Source organism: Ammodytes marinus (assembly GCF_949987685.1).
Source record: "Ammodytes marinus genome assembly, chromosome: 8".
Taxonomy (NCBI): domain Eukaryota; kingdom Metazoa; phylum Chordata; class Actinopteri; order Uranoscopiformes; family Ammodytidae; genus Ammodytes; species Ammodytes marinus.
This window is the reverse complement of record NC_137212.1, coordinates 28298010-28314142: the sequence shown is the minus strand read 5'-3', so window position 1 is coordinate 28314142 and position 16133 is coordinate 28298010. Positions and strand designations below refer to the sequence as shown.

Genomic DNA, 16133 nt, shown 5'->3' with positions numbered 1-16133 from the left:
AAATCTTTCACAATTTTCTGACATTTAATACTTCATACAATAATCAGTTCATTGATTCATAATTGGCAGATTGGTCGACACATGGAGACACGGGCCATATTTTGAAGAACTGAGTGATGAATCGTCTTGTCCACAGACAATCTTCATTAAGGGGCGCTTAATTAACCATGGTGGGACACTCTTTCTACCCTACCTCATGCTGGGGTGACTAAATGATGGATGAGAGGTAATTTGGTGTTACTGTGATTCCACTAAGAAATGGGAAATAAACAGTTAGTCAGATTTTGGTCATTTATCTCATGGCGACTCACAAAAGCATGAATTATGCAAAAAAAAAAAAGTTGTAAAAGTGTGAAACGTACCACTGACTAAAGATATGAAGCCACGCTGGATCAAACATAACAAGATAGGGATCATTAACAATAGCAACCACAATATCATTATAATGTCAGATAACAAAATCTATGTCAACAGTTGTAATTCAATTATTATCTTTTGGTATTTCTCTGTACAGTTGTTTGACTCACGTATGTGACTCAACTTCCAGACCTAAAAAAAAGTTGTGTCAAAATTAAAACAAAAAACAAGAACCACCGTGCTTTCAAGTAACATTTGCAGTTATGACGTTTGTTTACCACAAGATAGCACTAGTCGACACCAAAGTGTCTTACCATGGAATTAAAAGCGTGCGACCCATAAAATGCTTACCAATATGATCTCACGTTCACTTATACTGTATGTGCAAATGAGATAGGAAGATATGGACTATATGGAAAGCAGCGGGCCACAGACAGTAAAATAAATAGCAAAGAACAACAAGTGTAAAAGGCTTAAGCTGATTAAATAATGCAGAGGTAGAGATATATATGTCCAGAAAAACCACGTCCTTTATCCCTTCTCTGCCTTTTGTCCAATCGTACTGCTTGAACTGCAAATGTCCTATCCCTGATTTGGTTGTGATTAACATGAAGTCACAGTAACAGTCCTCCTCATAGAATCTCATCTTCTGACTCTGGGTCCCTCTCTCTGGGCTTCAGCAGGCCCATCTCCATTGGAGGAGTCCTCTTCAATCTGGAGCGAACCACACTGCAGAGAAACACCACAGGCGCATGTCACATCAACTGTTGTGAAAGACCAGTCAGTGACCACGTTTACATGCACAGCAATACTCCAATATTATTCCGGTTCAGATGATATTCTGAATAAGACATTGCAATGTAAACAGCATTTTCTACTCACCTTAACCAGAATGAGGTCATAGTCAGATTAAGCCATACTTGCTTACATGCCTGTATACATGCCTCTTTAATGTGATTAAGATCGGAATACTCCAGCTGCTTTAATCCGATTATCGCTGACTCTGAATATGACCTTATTCTGATTAAAGGTTCAGTAAGCAGGATGGTCAGTTCAGCTAACTTCCTGTCAGTGACTGCAGTTAGCAGTCCCCTCCCTCGTCCCCACATTAATGCACTGCGGTCTTCAAGCATCATCTCCGATCCATTAGTGCGATAAAACATGATATAAACCATCAAAACAGACATTGGGAAGGATTTTTACCTGCTCCGCCATTGTAGGCGCATACACATTCACCCATCTGTCACTCTGCACGTGTACCGGCAGTGAGACGGGTGCCGGTTTGTAGCGTTCTCTCTTCTGATTGGTTATCAGTAGTGGGATCCCCGAAAAGTTTATTTGCGGATTACATGCAGAGCGAGTGACTGAGAGATCGCCTTTATGAAACGCGCACACTATATAAGTGATCACTGTATGAATAAAGAGCGATTTAACACTTATATTAACATAAATAAATCGCTTACTTCACCTTTGATTGGGTTAATATTGGAGTATTGGTGTGCATGTAAACGTGTTGAATGACTCTGACAACACAAGTCAACAAGCAGCAGGCTGTGGTTCTTACCAGCTGACGGTGCAATAGATGACGCTCACGAGGAGCATGGCAAAGGCCAGGTGCCAGGAGTAACACATGGTGATGAACATCATGTTGTTATGATCCATTAAGTCCCACTGAGGGCCATGGGGAGGGTACAGTACAAAACCAATCTGTGGACAAAGACAAGGCAGGGTCAGGCAAAGTTATTATCTACTAACATACACTCATACATGCACACATTGACATGTACCTGCCAGAACCAGCTTCCCTGCAGGATGGTGAGTGTGCAGCGCAGCAGCTCCAGAATGATGTTCCCTCTGTGGAAGATCTCCAGCAGGGCCACCAGAGCTCCACCAAACACAGCATAGAGCAGCAGCTGATGGACATGGACGTCCAGCATGCTCCTGCCATGGAGGTGGTAGAGGAAAAGAAATCCTGAAAAAAAAACAGTCATCAGAGGAACAATGAAGATGCTGACATTTTTCATTTTGTCAAACTGTTAAACTGCATATTGACTTAATCACTCGGTTGTAAACATGTAATCATGCACACTTTTTTTAGCGACAAGTCTCCTTAGATCTACCAAAAACCCAGTTATATACTGTAAGTTCATTGGTCTTAAAAGTAGGGAATAAACAGTTGAAATAGTTAGCTAAATGAATGAGTAAACTGTTAAAATAGTCAGGTAAAGATAATGTTAAACACAGTTTGAATACATGAAACATAATTAAAATAATTCTGTAAAAAATATATATTTTATATGATAATAAATGTTTTGAAAAAAAAAAATCTTTCTGACCTTCATTAAAGAAAGCGATAGCCATCATGAGGCGGTCCATGGCCAGGGGAGCGGCCTCTGTGGTGTGGAGGATCAGAGACACTGTGGCAGCCAGCCCAAAGAACAGGTACATGGTGGAATGCTGCCAGTTCATCAGATCCTCCCAGTGTTTCCCTGAGAAGTCGTACAACTGGAGCCTGGGTCCGTCCGCTGCAAACTGCTCTGCTAGCATCCCTGGGGGGGATAATAATAAGTCATAATTTACATCTGTATATAGGCCTATATCGCATATACTGTACATAGTTTTAATTATATTTCACATTATTATATTACATGTATGTAAGGTATCCTATTTCACTGCAGTTTTTTCAAGTGTTATTTCCATGTACTATTTCGTCTACATTTAATTTGAATGATATTTTGCATTTTAAATTGACTTTAAACGGTGCATCTTATCTCTACACGTTGTATTTGCACTGTGTCCTTGCACTACTTGTTGTGTGTTTATTTGAGTCTCAGGTGTTGCTCCCTTCTCTTGTTTTTCTTCTCCTATATTGCATCGTCGAGAGGCTGCAGTAATTGTTGTGCGTAGGACAAATACACCTCTTGTTTTCGATAGTGTAAACGCCTGTGTGTGTGTGTGTGTGTGTGTGTGTGTGTGTGTGTTTGTGTGTGTGTGTGTGTGTGTGTGTGTACACCTGTGTGTGTTTGTTTTTTGGTCTGTGTGTGTATGTCTGTCTGTCTGTTTCTGTGTGTCTGCGTCTGTGCGTATCACATTTCAGGTGAACAAAATGACCTGGCAACTTACCGACAAAGGAGAAGAAGAGTACTATGGAGCTCTCCAGTATCTCCAGGTGTCTCTGTGCGGCCCTGCTGGACAGCCTGGTGGAGCCTATGTTCTTGTTCCGGCGCGTGGCGTACCACAGCGAGTGCTTGACTGTCCACCAGACCCCAGCCACCAGGAAGAAGCTCCCGGGCAACGCGTGACCCTTGAAGCTGCCCATGACTCCCCACCACCACACCTACAGAAAGAAACCAGTCTATCTATTGATCTGTTTGATTATGTCATGTTTTCATTTCCCCTATATAGATTACTTCAATATTAGTTGTATGCTCAATATTGCCTACACATTGCATAAGCAGCTGAATGCATTTAACGCGGGGACACTGCAGGCAAAACAAACATCTGGGTTTTTTCCAAGCACTATAGTCCATTTTGAGAGATTTTCTGTCTACAATATTTCGATTTTTTTTTTTAGAAGAGGTGAAGAAAATTGTTTAGAGTTTAAGTGGCAAGATTAATGATGATATCTGTACCCAGCTGCAGTGTTGTCTCGCCTTAAAGGCAGGGAGTGAATTTATCAAAACAAACAAGATAATAAGGCTGGCATACATTTTATACACTCGTTTCACACAGTAGCATGGGGGGGGGGGGGACAGTATATTTAGCATGTCTGGCAGTGCAAGAATAACAGATGTGAAGGGAAAAAGGGGAGGAGTGCCTGCTATTTAGTTCAACAGCATAATCAGACATAATGAGTGTGTGTGTATGTGTGTGTGTGTGTGTGTGTGTGTGTGTGTGTGTGTGTGTGTGTGTGTCTGTGTGTGTGTGTGTGTGTGTGTGTGTGTGTGCGTGTGTGTGCGTGTGTGTGCAAGCGACAGCCCTCCAGCTGACCTCAGTGTAAGTATGTCTAGACTCGAGAAGAAACTTGTTAACAGTGTCACGACGAGGCCTGCCCCTTCACCTTGCTGTAAACATGTTTTCTGACCGGGTTACACTAATGCTCCCTTCTTGGATTTACATTGATTGCATGTCGTGCGTCGCCATCATTTCCATGACAATTCAATCTGAGGTTGTGTGTGCTGGTGTCTGAGGGTGCAATGTCTACCCTGCATGGCCTACATTCTCTGAAAGTGAACAAAATGCTTTGTAAAGCACACAAGGGAAGCAGGAGGGACAAGAGTAAGAGCTGCACGGCTGCTCTCTTTTGTGATGGAGATGACGGACAGTGTTCTGCCCGGCAACACCTTTTAGAAGGAGGAAGCCCAATACAAACAGACTGTTTGAGTGACAAACTCAGCTAGACAGGATTTTTGATTTTTTTTAGACCTCTCCAGGCTGAGGAGAAACACTTGTGGCGTTTTTGTGGTCGCCATGACAAAGCGTCCCTCCCTCATGTCACAGGAGTGCTGCTGAAGACTATTCAAATTTTGGCCGAGTTACTCACCATGTCAACAACAACATCTGTCCTCCAGACACAAACACTTTCTCCCTGACAAGGCTTACTTTTATTTATGTCACACAGTGGTGGTGAGAAAGCACATATATGTACATTTACCATAGATAGTATATATTTACACTAACTCATCTACTTGTTAGTGTATGGCCTACTTGTGCTTAACTTGAGTATTTCAATTTAAGGCTATACTTTATAATTCAGCCCCGCTTCATTTCAGATGGAAACAATACACTTTTTTGCCCCATTACATTTATTTCACAGCCAGTCACAAATTCCATGGGTTTATATATAGCGCTCTCTGCATTCATTCACACATACAAATGACTGGAAAGTGCTGAACCAAATGATAATGATCTAGAGAGAGAGAGAGGCCATTCTGTAGCTTATAAGGAAATATAGGGTTAATAACATTTCTTTTCTTTTTAACTTGTAATTGAATCTTTTTAGTTTAGGTTTTTAGTGTGGGTTTGCTACACAAATACTAAGGATATGATTCAACTTTCACTTTTTTGTTTGATTTATTAATAATTATTAAACCTTGAACTCGCCAATGCTTTGAGACTGTATGGAACCCATCACATAGCTCACATAGTCCTGCAGACAGTAGCCTATCCACATTGAGATAAGCTGTTGTTGAATTATTGTTTACTGTCAAATCATGGATCTTTTTTTCATTTCAGTGACAATATGGAGGTTTAGATTTTAGTTTAGGGAATGATGAGCCTACACCGTTATAAAAGACTATAGCCTAAAAACCTAATTAACAAATAGCAGCCGACAGCCATTCAGAGCGGCTTAATAATAAGATGGGTTTTGTGGTTCACAGTCAGAATGTGAAACTGCAGACAGCAGAAAGAAAAAAGAAAGGAGGAGAGGGGTCTTACCCAAGTAGGCCTATATGTCCGTCTCTCTGGAGATGAAAAGTTGCAAAGTATTCAGCCGGAAAAATCAAAACATCTTCATTATCTCATCACAAAAGTCGTTTTTTACCCCCACAAAGACAAAGCAAAGACACTGCTATTCGGCCAGACACGAAGTGAATATGGGATACCTCCTCCTCAGCCTCCAGACCCTTACACAACCTCTTTTTTTTCACCATAATTTTCCGACACTCAACAGTTTGGGGATTTTTTACGCTCTCCTCAATAAATGCTCCCATTGGATGACTGAGGTGAGCTGACGTCATCGGGCTGTGCCGTCATTGGCTGATATCCACGTCAGTCTCAAGTGTCCACGTTTGCACTTTCACTCCGCCTGCTTTGCTTGGTGTTCGTCTCGGACCCTCCCTGCTCGGAGGAACCCGCTACTTTCCATGGTGGAGCCTGGAGCTTGCCCATGGACAGGCCCGCCCGCCCGCCCGCCCGGGACACGACCCGCAGCACGTAGGCCTGGAAGACATCTGCATCTCCAGACTGGATGACAGTGGTTCTGTGGTAGGCCTATTTGCAGTATGATACTATTGTGGTTGATGGAAACAAATAGGCCTAATGTATTATACAATCATTTAGGGTAAAATCAAATTGTGTGGAAATAATATATATATATATATATATATATATATATATATATATATATATATATATATATATATATATATATATATATATATAGGCTATGGTGAAAACTATAGAAAAGTCCAAGGTGCCCAGAAACCTAAAAGATGGGCCTATAGCCTTATTTTTTTCTGAAACAATTTTGGAATAACTTGGGGAATAAATGCTGAAGCCTTTATTAAATATGTATAATGGCTGACAAGTTGTCACCGCATATAACGTATAGCCTAGTTGTCACGTTTAAAGGCCACCTGTGGAGTTTCCCACCACCAGTGACGCTCTAGAGCAGCCTTTTCTTTCACACGGGGGTCCATATGACACACGTATACACATGCAGTCTCACACTTTTATTAAACTGATGGTTTCATGAAAACAATACGTTTCCTTACAAATAAACACCAGATTTTTAAACTTATTAGATCCAAAAAGTATAGCAGCCCTATCTTCTTTTCTCATTGAACTTTATTGTGTCCCCCCCCCCCCCCCCCCCCATATACAATCAAATAAATAGATGTATAAATCCAAACACTATAAATAATATATGCATACTTATATAAAATGTTTTTCCTAAATGTTCAGGGGGATGTAGGGCTGTATACTTAATTCCATATGAAGAATTGACATGCAAAAACCCTGTGGACAAAAGGTGCTTCACCTGCTAAGTCCAAAATGTCTGCCCTGAGAACAATCCAGGCAGCCTATTATGGTTATGCCCATTGTTATTATCAGATTTGAATAGCTTTGAATTATTGTTATTGTTTCAGGCTGTACATTGTCAGTGTGTTTTCAGAGAGGACAGTAAATATAGCTCCTAAAATATGAAGTTAGAATTATACTTATCCTTACAAGCTGTATCTGTGCTGCAGACTGTAAACAGAATCAAAGAGAACTATTCGTCAGTAGCCAAAGATAAGATCCCATTTATAAACAATTGCATATTTATGTGGGTGCATTTATACAGAGGCAGTCCTGGTTCAAGATCAACAACAGTGTAGAGTTGACAGAGGAGTAGAGCCCACATGCAAAAAATATTTCACATGCAAAACAACAACAGCATAAGGCAAGGGAGCTGGAGATATATGTCCCTTCATCAACATGGAGTCAACCAAATAAGTACTGGCCACAATTAGTTTGTATATGCAAACTCTCACCAAAGCTATTGACCCACTGAAGTTAGTACATTGTCCTGCTTAGACTTAAGAGTTCTGTAAAAAAAAAGGCATTAAAGTCATTATGAATAATTTTTTTAAAGATATTTATTTTTCAAATGTAAAAGGAAACCTCAGTAACCATAAACTGTTAGTCACATGTGGTACAAGGTACATAGGTGATACGATTAAGATCCCATTCAAAGGAAGAGTTCAACATTATGGGAAATATGCGTATTCACTTTTTTTTTTTGAGAGTTCGATCAGAAGATCAATACCTCCCGTACAATACAAATGTAGCTGGAGCCAGCAGCCGGTTAGCTTAGCTTAACATGAAGACATTTAATAAGGGGAAACAGCTAGCCTTGTTCTGTCCAAAAGGTAACAGCAAAATCCTTTCAGCTACTCTGAAGTTTACTGACTAACATCTCACTTATATGAGCTGTTAAAAACAGCAGTTAAAACAACATCATCAAAAAAGATCATATACAGGCCTTAAAAATGCATTTTCAGCATGTGTTTAAGAACACACAAAAAAATTATCATAAATCAGACAATTAACAACATACGAACAAATCCTTCCGTAATATCCTTCAGAATGGTGCTAAGCATGATAATGGAAAGTTAAGTTGATTTAAGGGTGTTGAGATAATGGCTGTTAAAGATAGTAATATAGTAAAAAATATACAGACACAAACAGACAAGGTTTAGTCAAATAAACACCTAAATGTATATTGTGGACCTTTAATTTATACTAGTATGAAAGAAGACACGTTATGGAAAGCAAAAGACAAAAATATCAAAATTGACCATGCAGTGTTTGTTTGACTGCTGTGTCTCGTCTTAACCATCGTACACCATCCAGGAACACTCCGGTGACGGAAGATGATCTTAAAATGTTCTCCATCAGGGCTGTTCAGGGTCCACCCCCATGGTCCACCCTCACATGCTGAACCAGAGAGCAGGGGGGGTGGGGGTGTGGTGGGGGTCAGGGGGTCAGGCATGCAGGCATGGCAGGCGTAATAAGTAGGGGAGTGTTTATGGGACTTTGATGCGGGATGAAGACCAGTAGTGGTGCTGGGGCATGCACACGTGGAAACAGAATGCGGGACTGGTAGGGTTCTTCCACAGCCACTGCTCCATGCACTGAAAGACATTTTTGAAAAATAGAGATTTTTATTGCGTCTGTCGGATCTCAATTTCATCCAGGCTGAATGTTCATGACTTCTAAAATAATATTGATTTCCTCCACGCTGGTGCCAGGAGGTAATTTCCAATGTGCTGGCCCTACTTTAACCGCGCACACTAACCCTGACTCCACTCCACCCAGTATACGAGGACAATGTGCTCATGTGTTTCACTATATTGTACATTAGCTGTACAGTAACAAGAGTAACTACAGTAACTTATGCATTGACTATTTTTCCTTGTACGTTACAACCAAAAGATAAACAATGAAGTTATGCCTGGACACAGAAAAACACATTGATCAAAATAACAAAGCCTACAAGCCACTGCAGTATATACAGGACATATACAAGATAGTGGAAACAAGGTGAACACAGCCTATTCACAGCTATTCAATATTCTTTAATATCATTTGACTTTTTACACTAAACTGTATTTCTGCTCCAATGTTTTCGTTTACTGTAAGACATTGTCTTGTGTGATATTTCATATCATTTGATGAACGGTAACCAGGAAGATATTGGCTAGATTGTCACCCTGTAACAAGCTGTGAGGAACTAAACATATAGCCTAGTATCATAAACAACTTGATAAGCTTTATATTACTACCATGAAGCCAATATTTCACACTTTATCATTTATAAAAGTTGTATTTTACAGAGGCACATATTCTTTCCTAGTGTTAAAAGTAACATCAGGTGAATACAAGCTAATTCAAGCAGGAAATTCGTATAGAATTTTCATCCACTCCGGTTTTTCCTTATTTGTCTAAATTTGTCTTTTGACACTTGGAGGAAATAGACAGACAGACATCATCCTAACAATGGACAGAGTTTTTTTTAACAGGATCAAGTCAGGCACAGTGATGGGGCCTGAGGACGTATAGCCTAACACTTGAAACGTCACAAGTCTTTAAAGTTTGGCTCATGGGTGCATAATATCCTTATCCTGGTATTGCCAGCGATGAGTGCCCTCCTTCCACACAATGATATCAGCGATGTTTCCTCAGGGAGAGTTGACGCCTGTGTGTGTGCTGATGGTGCTCCTCTTTCTCCTGTATTTCCCCCGTGGAGATGGGTGCGTCTGTGGACTTCCTCCTGGCGCTCAGGGGCCTCCTCACCTGAGCGGCCGCTGCTTCACTGCCGCTGTGGGGCCGACACTGGTCTGACCTCCGGGCAGCCTTCAGGGCCACAGCCAACGGAGACATCATGATCAGTGAGTTGTTATGAACACACAACGCTGTTAAAGGTTGAGTCAGTGATTCTGGAGAAGGCATAATCATTGTTTTTTTTTTTAAATCAAAATCAGTTAAGATCTCATCATGATCCGCTACCGGTCGGTACTGTGTGTGCACTGACACGAAAAAAAAAATCCAGTGTTAATAGTACACAGCCTAGGCTCTGTAAACGTTTATGTTGCTAGCTCATGTGGGCCCATCTTTGTTTACCTAACCTTTTGTTTACATACCAGTTTACAGAACCTAGGCTTTGTGTTCAGCGCACACACAGTACGTATCGTGAGGACATGTTCACTGAATTTTGACAAACAATGATTTTTTCAACAAGCATTCTGCAGATGTACTGACTCCGCCTTTAAGTGTGTTCCATGCTTTCAGATAAAGGCAGACGTCATACCAAGTCGCTTCATGCATATCCAGGAATGGCCTCCATGCACCAGGGATCTGATATGGGACATGCTGGGGGAGTGAACAAGTGAGGACTCCTTTTGCAATAGGTAAAGGTTTGGGCAGTGCAAACACAGTGCAGACAGGCCTTATGAAAGAGCATTTACCTCTTTGTGGAAGCGATGTGTGCAGTGCAGCTCTTGAACGCCCCCTCCGCTCTTCCTCATGTTCTCATGGCAAATCAGGCACACCTTGTCATCTTCATCCTGCAGAAGAAAGAATCAACCAAGATGAATATTAATACAGCAGTTATTAATTATACATATGTTCTGTTAACAGTATACATGTTATCTGGTTGCACTGTACTCCTACAACTCCAGTGTACTCCTTGAAATGAATGGATAGGAAGACTAAACACAAACATACAACAACTTTTGTTTTCTTGTGAAAGCATTATATACAGTATATTTTTTTATATGATACAACACATTAAACCACAAATTCTTGCCCATAAATCCCTTAAATGATCTCAAATAGAGAATATACTGTATGTCATTTTTAACAGTAAATATACACAGCGTAGGCATACAGTAGATGTCGCAATTGAGCTGTGCCTTGTGCTGCTTTTAGTGTCATCCTTTTTTAATTTTGTTTACATCATAGCATTAAAAAAACTAAAAGATAAGTTCTAACTTAAAGATAATACATTTTTAAAATACCCCAAATACAAAACACACAACCAATCCAGCCTCTTGACACGTGAAATATCTGTTTCTGGTCCTTAAATTATAACAAGATATACTGTATACTAATCAAATGAGCTCTTTCGGGGTTGTCCATTTTACACCTGTCCATGATGCTGTCAGCACATAAAGGTTTTACACCTTTTAATGCTCTTTTAATCTTTAAGGCCTTCATAATATCATGTCATTGGAACACATACTGTGTCAAACCTGAAATGAACTAAATATATATATATATTTTTTATATCATCTTTTTATTTGGGATGGGTATAGTATCTGCATACATAGGCCTACATGCATGCACATATAAAACACACCGAAAATAAAAACAAGAAAACAATCCTATACTAATAATAACATTAATATTAATAATGGTAATATAATAATAATAAGACGGGAAAAATTATAATAATTATAATTATTTTATAATTTTTTCAATTCACATTATTGTGCTTCTGCTCACCGTTGACATGATCTTTTTATCGCGGAAGTAAAGCCTCCTCTCGAAGGACTCTGTGAGCTCAGGGATGGTGGTGATGCGATCTCGGGGATGGATCTCGGGGATGGATGTCCTGGAGTGACTGTGGCCGTCATCTGAGGAGACGCGGCGGGCTCTCTGGTGGGGCCGGCCGTCCCCCTTCTCCTCCCTGGGTTTGCTGTGGCCTGGGGCTGATGCTAGTGCAGCTGCGTGCAGTCTGTGTAAGTGCATGGTATCCAATTGTGACTGTATGGACAACATGGAGAAGGGCCCATGAAAATGGTGCAGTAACACAATGTCACACAAGCTTGATTCAAATTTAAGCTGAATAGGAAGAAATGGTGCAATATTTCCATGTTTCCCATACTGTGATAATGAAGGGGAAGAGAAAATGTGAGGACATCAAACCAGATGGAGGACAATGCAGAGCTTGTGTCTTGGAATGGGATTAAATGCTTCTAATATTCTTAAGTAACATGTCTTCAAAAACAACCACCTAATTATAGTATGCCTATGTGTCTGGCCAGTGTGTTGGCTGACTGATTATAATCACACTATTATTATTACACTTATGTGTCTGTCTCTCAGACTCTAGGTCAGCCTTGGAGCCTGTTAGGAGACACTTAGGTCAGTTGTATAGATAAAGTCTCATCTCCTAAGACTCCAGAATGTTATGGTTCACTGTGTTCAGCTCTGAACCAAAACATTGGTACGCTTGGTGCCCGAGTCGGGGAGGTGATAGAGATAGCGCGAGGTTAAAACACAGCTCTAAGCATGAGTTTGTCAGAATTGAAGTGCAAGTCACGAGAGTTGCAGTCCGGTTCTCCTTGGCCAAGTCTGTAATAAATATTGCTTCATAATTCATCCAAGTCTCCTGAAATATTCTTCCACCTGAGTTGACCTCCAACCTTAAACAGAACTTCCATCACAATGACTGCGTCATGTAGGTGAGGTTTAATTAAAGGACAGTCCAGCTATATAATATTTCACTTAAATAAAGCTGGAGGCTACTCATAAGACACGTGACGGAGCAAGGGCCAAGATGTCCTTTAGTCACTTCAAACATTCTAGATCCTACATTTCCCCTAGTGCCAAGTCAACAGCATCTAGTGAGATCTTCCCTTCCTAGTAAACACATGTCTCTTTCCTCACTTCTTGAGGCTGATTACCTCCACGCTTCAGCTGAGAAATGTGTCAAATCAGTGCAGCACCCCTTTGAGAGCCCATGTTCAAGATATTGCTTATTGGTTTACAAAGACAATACAGTAAATATGGATCTACTTATGGATTCATAGTTGGGTGGTATGGTGCGATCCTACTCACATGTTGGAGTTAAAGCAAGCTGTCACACTGAAGAAAACAAATGCAAATGAGCTGCAGCTTTGTTTGACACCAAGAGGCCAATCAGTTCTGTTTGTTTTATAAGACCGACAAATGTCAGTGCAACTCTGGTTATATAACCAGATTTAATTCACCGCTATTGTGCGGCAAAAGATTCAAATCAAGTGCGCACACTCACTGATACTTGTCCCTTAACAAGTCCATCTCAAGTACATGAATACATGTACACTGGGGTGAACTTGAACCTTGCTAAATTGACCATACCGAGTGCCTTGCTTCTGTAGCTGCGTAGCTGCCATTGTCCTATGTCAGTATGGCAGTGGATAAAGAAGCACAATGTCATCTGTTTGTGTACGCGCTCTTGCATGCAAAACAACTGATATAAGATATTAATTTAAAAGAATATTATTTCCTATGAGTGTGATTTTTTTTGTTACAGCTGATGATTAATACCTTTCAATCTCAGACCAATACATGCTCTTCAGCAGGAAACACAGAGACCAGACTAGCAGCCAGGGCCGGTTCATTGAACTGTCTCCTTACATAACATATAACAGTTTTTCATAACTAATTGGTACTTGTACTGTATCTTTTGCATGTTGCCAAATAACAGTAGAAGTTAGATAAACTCATGTTTCCCTCGTTAAGAATCCCTTTCAGACAACATAGCCTATTTATCTATGGGTGTCATCATATACTTATGCATCAGAAGACATCATTGAAGTGAAATTGCTCTAGGCAAATTGCAGGTCGGAGCATCCTATTACTTAACAATATAACAGACCAACATAGCCTGCATAGTGCTCATACCAATAAGTGGGCTTTCCATGTCCATGTGTATACATGGATCAGCTACTGTTATTGTTGGACACAGTCTAAATAAATAAGATCATACTGTCTTTTCTTTTCAACCTCATTGCTTGAATATACTGTTCATCATTGTATATACATTGTATATACATTCCCAGAGTTTTAATTTATCTTTAAAAGTAATAAGTAACAAGTTTGCATTAGTTTAAAAAAGTAATGACGTGTTCATACATGGCTTGTTGAAAGAACTGTGTTTAAAGTGTTTTTTACAACCGTTTAAATACACATTGCAGATTGGAAAAAAGCCACACGCAGTCCCAATGAAATGCTGGCGACGGCCTTACCACGGTGGGGAGTGATGCTCTCCTGTCTCCCCCTGTCTTTGCGGGTCTTCTGAAGCTGCGTTTCCTCTCTCTGGAGTGTCCGGCCTCTGCCCCGTGGCCCCAGTAACTACTCATCCATTTGGTGAAGTTCCCATCATCGTCCTCATCATTGTCCATGCCGAAAGCCGGCAGCAGCCTGAGAGCCATGATGGATGGAGTCTCTTGGTGTCTAGCAGATATAACAGTCTAACTCCAGTGACAGTGACAAGGAGGGTTAAGGACGAGGCTGCGATGACCTACTAAGCCTTTCAAACTGACTGGGTGATCTACTACCACACCACTGTCCCACAAAAGGCAAAGGTAACTTGTTCAATTGGAAATCCCTCTGGAGCCTTCTACGCCATTGTAGTTGCTATTCTGAAAAGATCCAGAAATAAACCGCAGAGCTGTTGCTTGGGTTCTTTAAATAAAGTGAATCCTCTATAATCTAGTTAACGTGGCTGGGTGAAAGTAAAAATGGAGTTGATGGGAATAAACAGTGAGACAGGAGTCGGAGAGGGACGTGCTAGTGTTTTGGCACTGGTGTGATGTGACCGGGGCTTTTACTGTTTCCATTACAGTAATGGGCCTGGGGGCAAACAACTCAAACTCCAATTTCCCCATACTTTCCACTCGCTGGGTACATCAAACCTGTCAATAATTATGGAGTGCAGTGTTGTTTACCACTGTGCACTGTCAGCCCGGGGCTGGTGTCATACAGGGTAGAGAAACAGACACTAACTTTTCATCACACACTGCGTACTACTGTTTGTTTTTTTGTTTTTTATTATTATATTTTGTCATTTTAATGCTTTATTAGACAGATTGGAGAGACAGAGATGAAATGGGGCAGAGAGGGGGATGACATACAGAGAACGACCACGTGCATTTGAGGACCGAGCCTCCATGGGTGGCAGCTCCAACCACTACACCACGAGCCTCACCCTCCCCCCCCCCCCCCCCCCGCGTATTACTGATTTACTTGTTTGTTTTTCATGCCTTCTTATATATATATTTTTTTTTAAATCAGAATTGCCAAGAAGAACTGTGGTACGAGAGAAATTCAACAAGTTGAAACCAAAATATTGGTGAGCACATACAGTAGTTTATGATACGTACGTTTATGATCAAATATATCATTTGTACATTATTATTGTGCAGAGACATACAGTACAAAACAATCCTGCCTCCAAATAAGATATTATAACACATTCTTTACTCTACCATTTTAAATGAACTAAAGACAAAACATTTTATAGCTAAATAACATTTGAAAGATGCCGTATAGACTCATATTAAAATCTCATGGTACTTGCAGTGTCCTTAACAGACAGGTCATCAGGGGACCCTGAATCTAACCTGCTGCACTGAATGTGCAATAAAGTCACCAAATCCTCCGATCCCACTCTACTGATTCCAATGTAATGTCAATGTATGTTGAGTATCATAACTGTTGGTTTGTTTGCATAAAATAAAATAAAACACGTACTGATGTATAAAGTGCAAAGTAAATATCTGAAACTGAAATGTATATACTTGGATACGAACAAAATCTTTGTTTTGAAATTGCTCTAAGAAGAGGACTAATCTTGGGCAAGCACCGCCATATGAGGCATGCCTGTCGCTATGTCATGTCACCTCAGACTGGGATTAGATTACAGTAATCCGTTGTTTTTCATGAAATGGGAGCCACTTAAGGTCGGGCCTGAACAACAAATGACCAAGAATATTGAACAAAAAAACATAAATTTTCTTCATATTTATACCTACATGATTCTGGGATATACTGTAAAAATCCTCCATGCAAATAACCTTCTGGTTTCAACGAACCAAAATAATATTGATCCATATAAATCATTTGCAATGTTTGTACATTATAATATGAATATGGCAACAACAGATTGAGGCAAACAACAGCTGTTCAAGAACACTCAGGAGGCTACCACCCACCAGGCTCAGGGAAACCCTTCTGAA

General features: G+C 40.4%; 2 protein-coding genes across 2 annotated transcripts; both read right to left on the bottom strand.

The window, feature by feature from the left end:
• Positions 1-70: 70 nt before the first annotated feature.
• tmem45a (transmembrane protein 45a) lies at positions 71-5975 on the bottom strand. Its single transcript, XM_080032349.1, has 6 exons — positions 5797-5975; positions 3481-3694; positions 2694-2906; positions 2145-2329; positions 1922-2064; positions 71-1086 (listed from the first exon to the last, which is right to left on the bottom strand). The coding sequence occupies exons 2-6, from the start codon at positions 3674-3676 to the stop codon at positions 990-992; spliced, it is 834 nt and encodes a 277-aa protein (XP_079888475.1). The 5' UTR covers positions 3677-3694; positions 5797-5975; the 3' UTR covers positions 71-989.
• Positions 5976-6135: 160 nt separating this feature from the next.
• lnp1 (leukemia NUP98 fusion partner 1) lies at positions 6136-14327 on the bottom strand (the record flags this gene model as incomplete). The annotated part of the gene is made up of 6 exons (XM_080032872.1): positions 6136-6351; positions 8661-8759; positions 9922-9981; positions 10593-10691; positions 11632-11892; positions 14142-14327. The coding sequence occupies 6 exons, from the start codon at positions 14325-14327 to the stop codon at positions 6136-6138; spliced, it is 921 nt and encodes a 306-aa protein (XP_079888998.1).
• Positions 14328-16133: the final 1806 nt, after the last annotated feature.

Bases quoted from the DNA above. Each gene is read 5' to 3' on its own strand.
- tmem45a (XM_080032349.1), bottom strand. From the start codon at position 3,676: ATGGGCAGCTTCAAGGGTCACGCGTTGCCCGGGAGCTTCTTCCTGGTG. The intron at 2,907-3,480 runs GTAAGTTGCCAG...TATCCCCCCCAG, and splicing joins ACTCTTCTTCTCCTTTGTCG to GGATGCTAGCAGAGCAGTTT. The intron at 2,065-2,144 runs GTACATGTCAAT...CTTTGTCCACAG, and splicing joins AGGGAAGCTGGTTCTGGCAG to ATTGGTTTTGTACTGTACCC.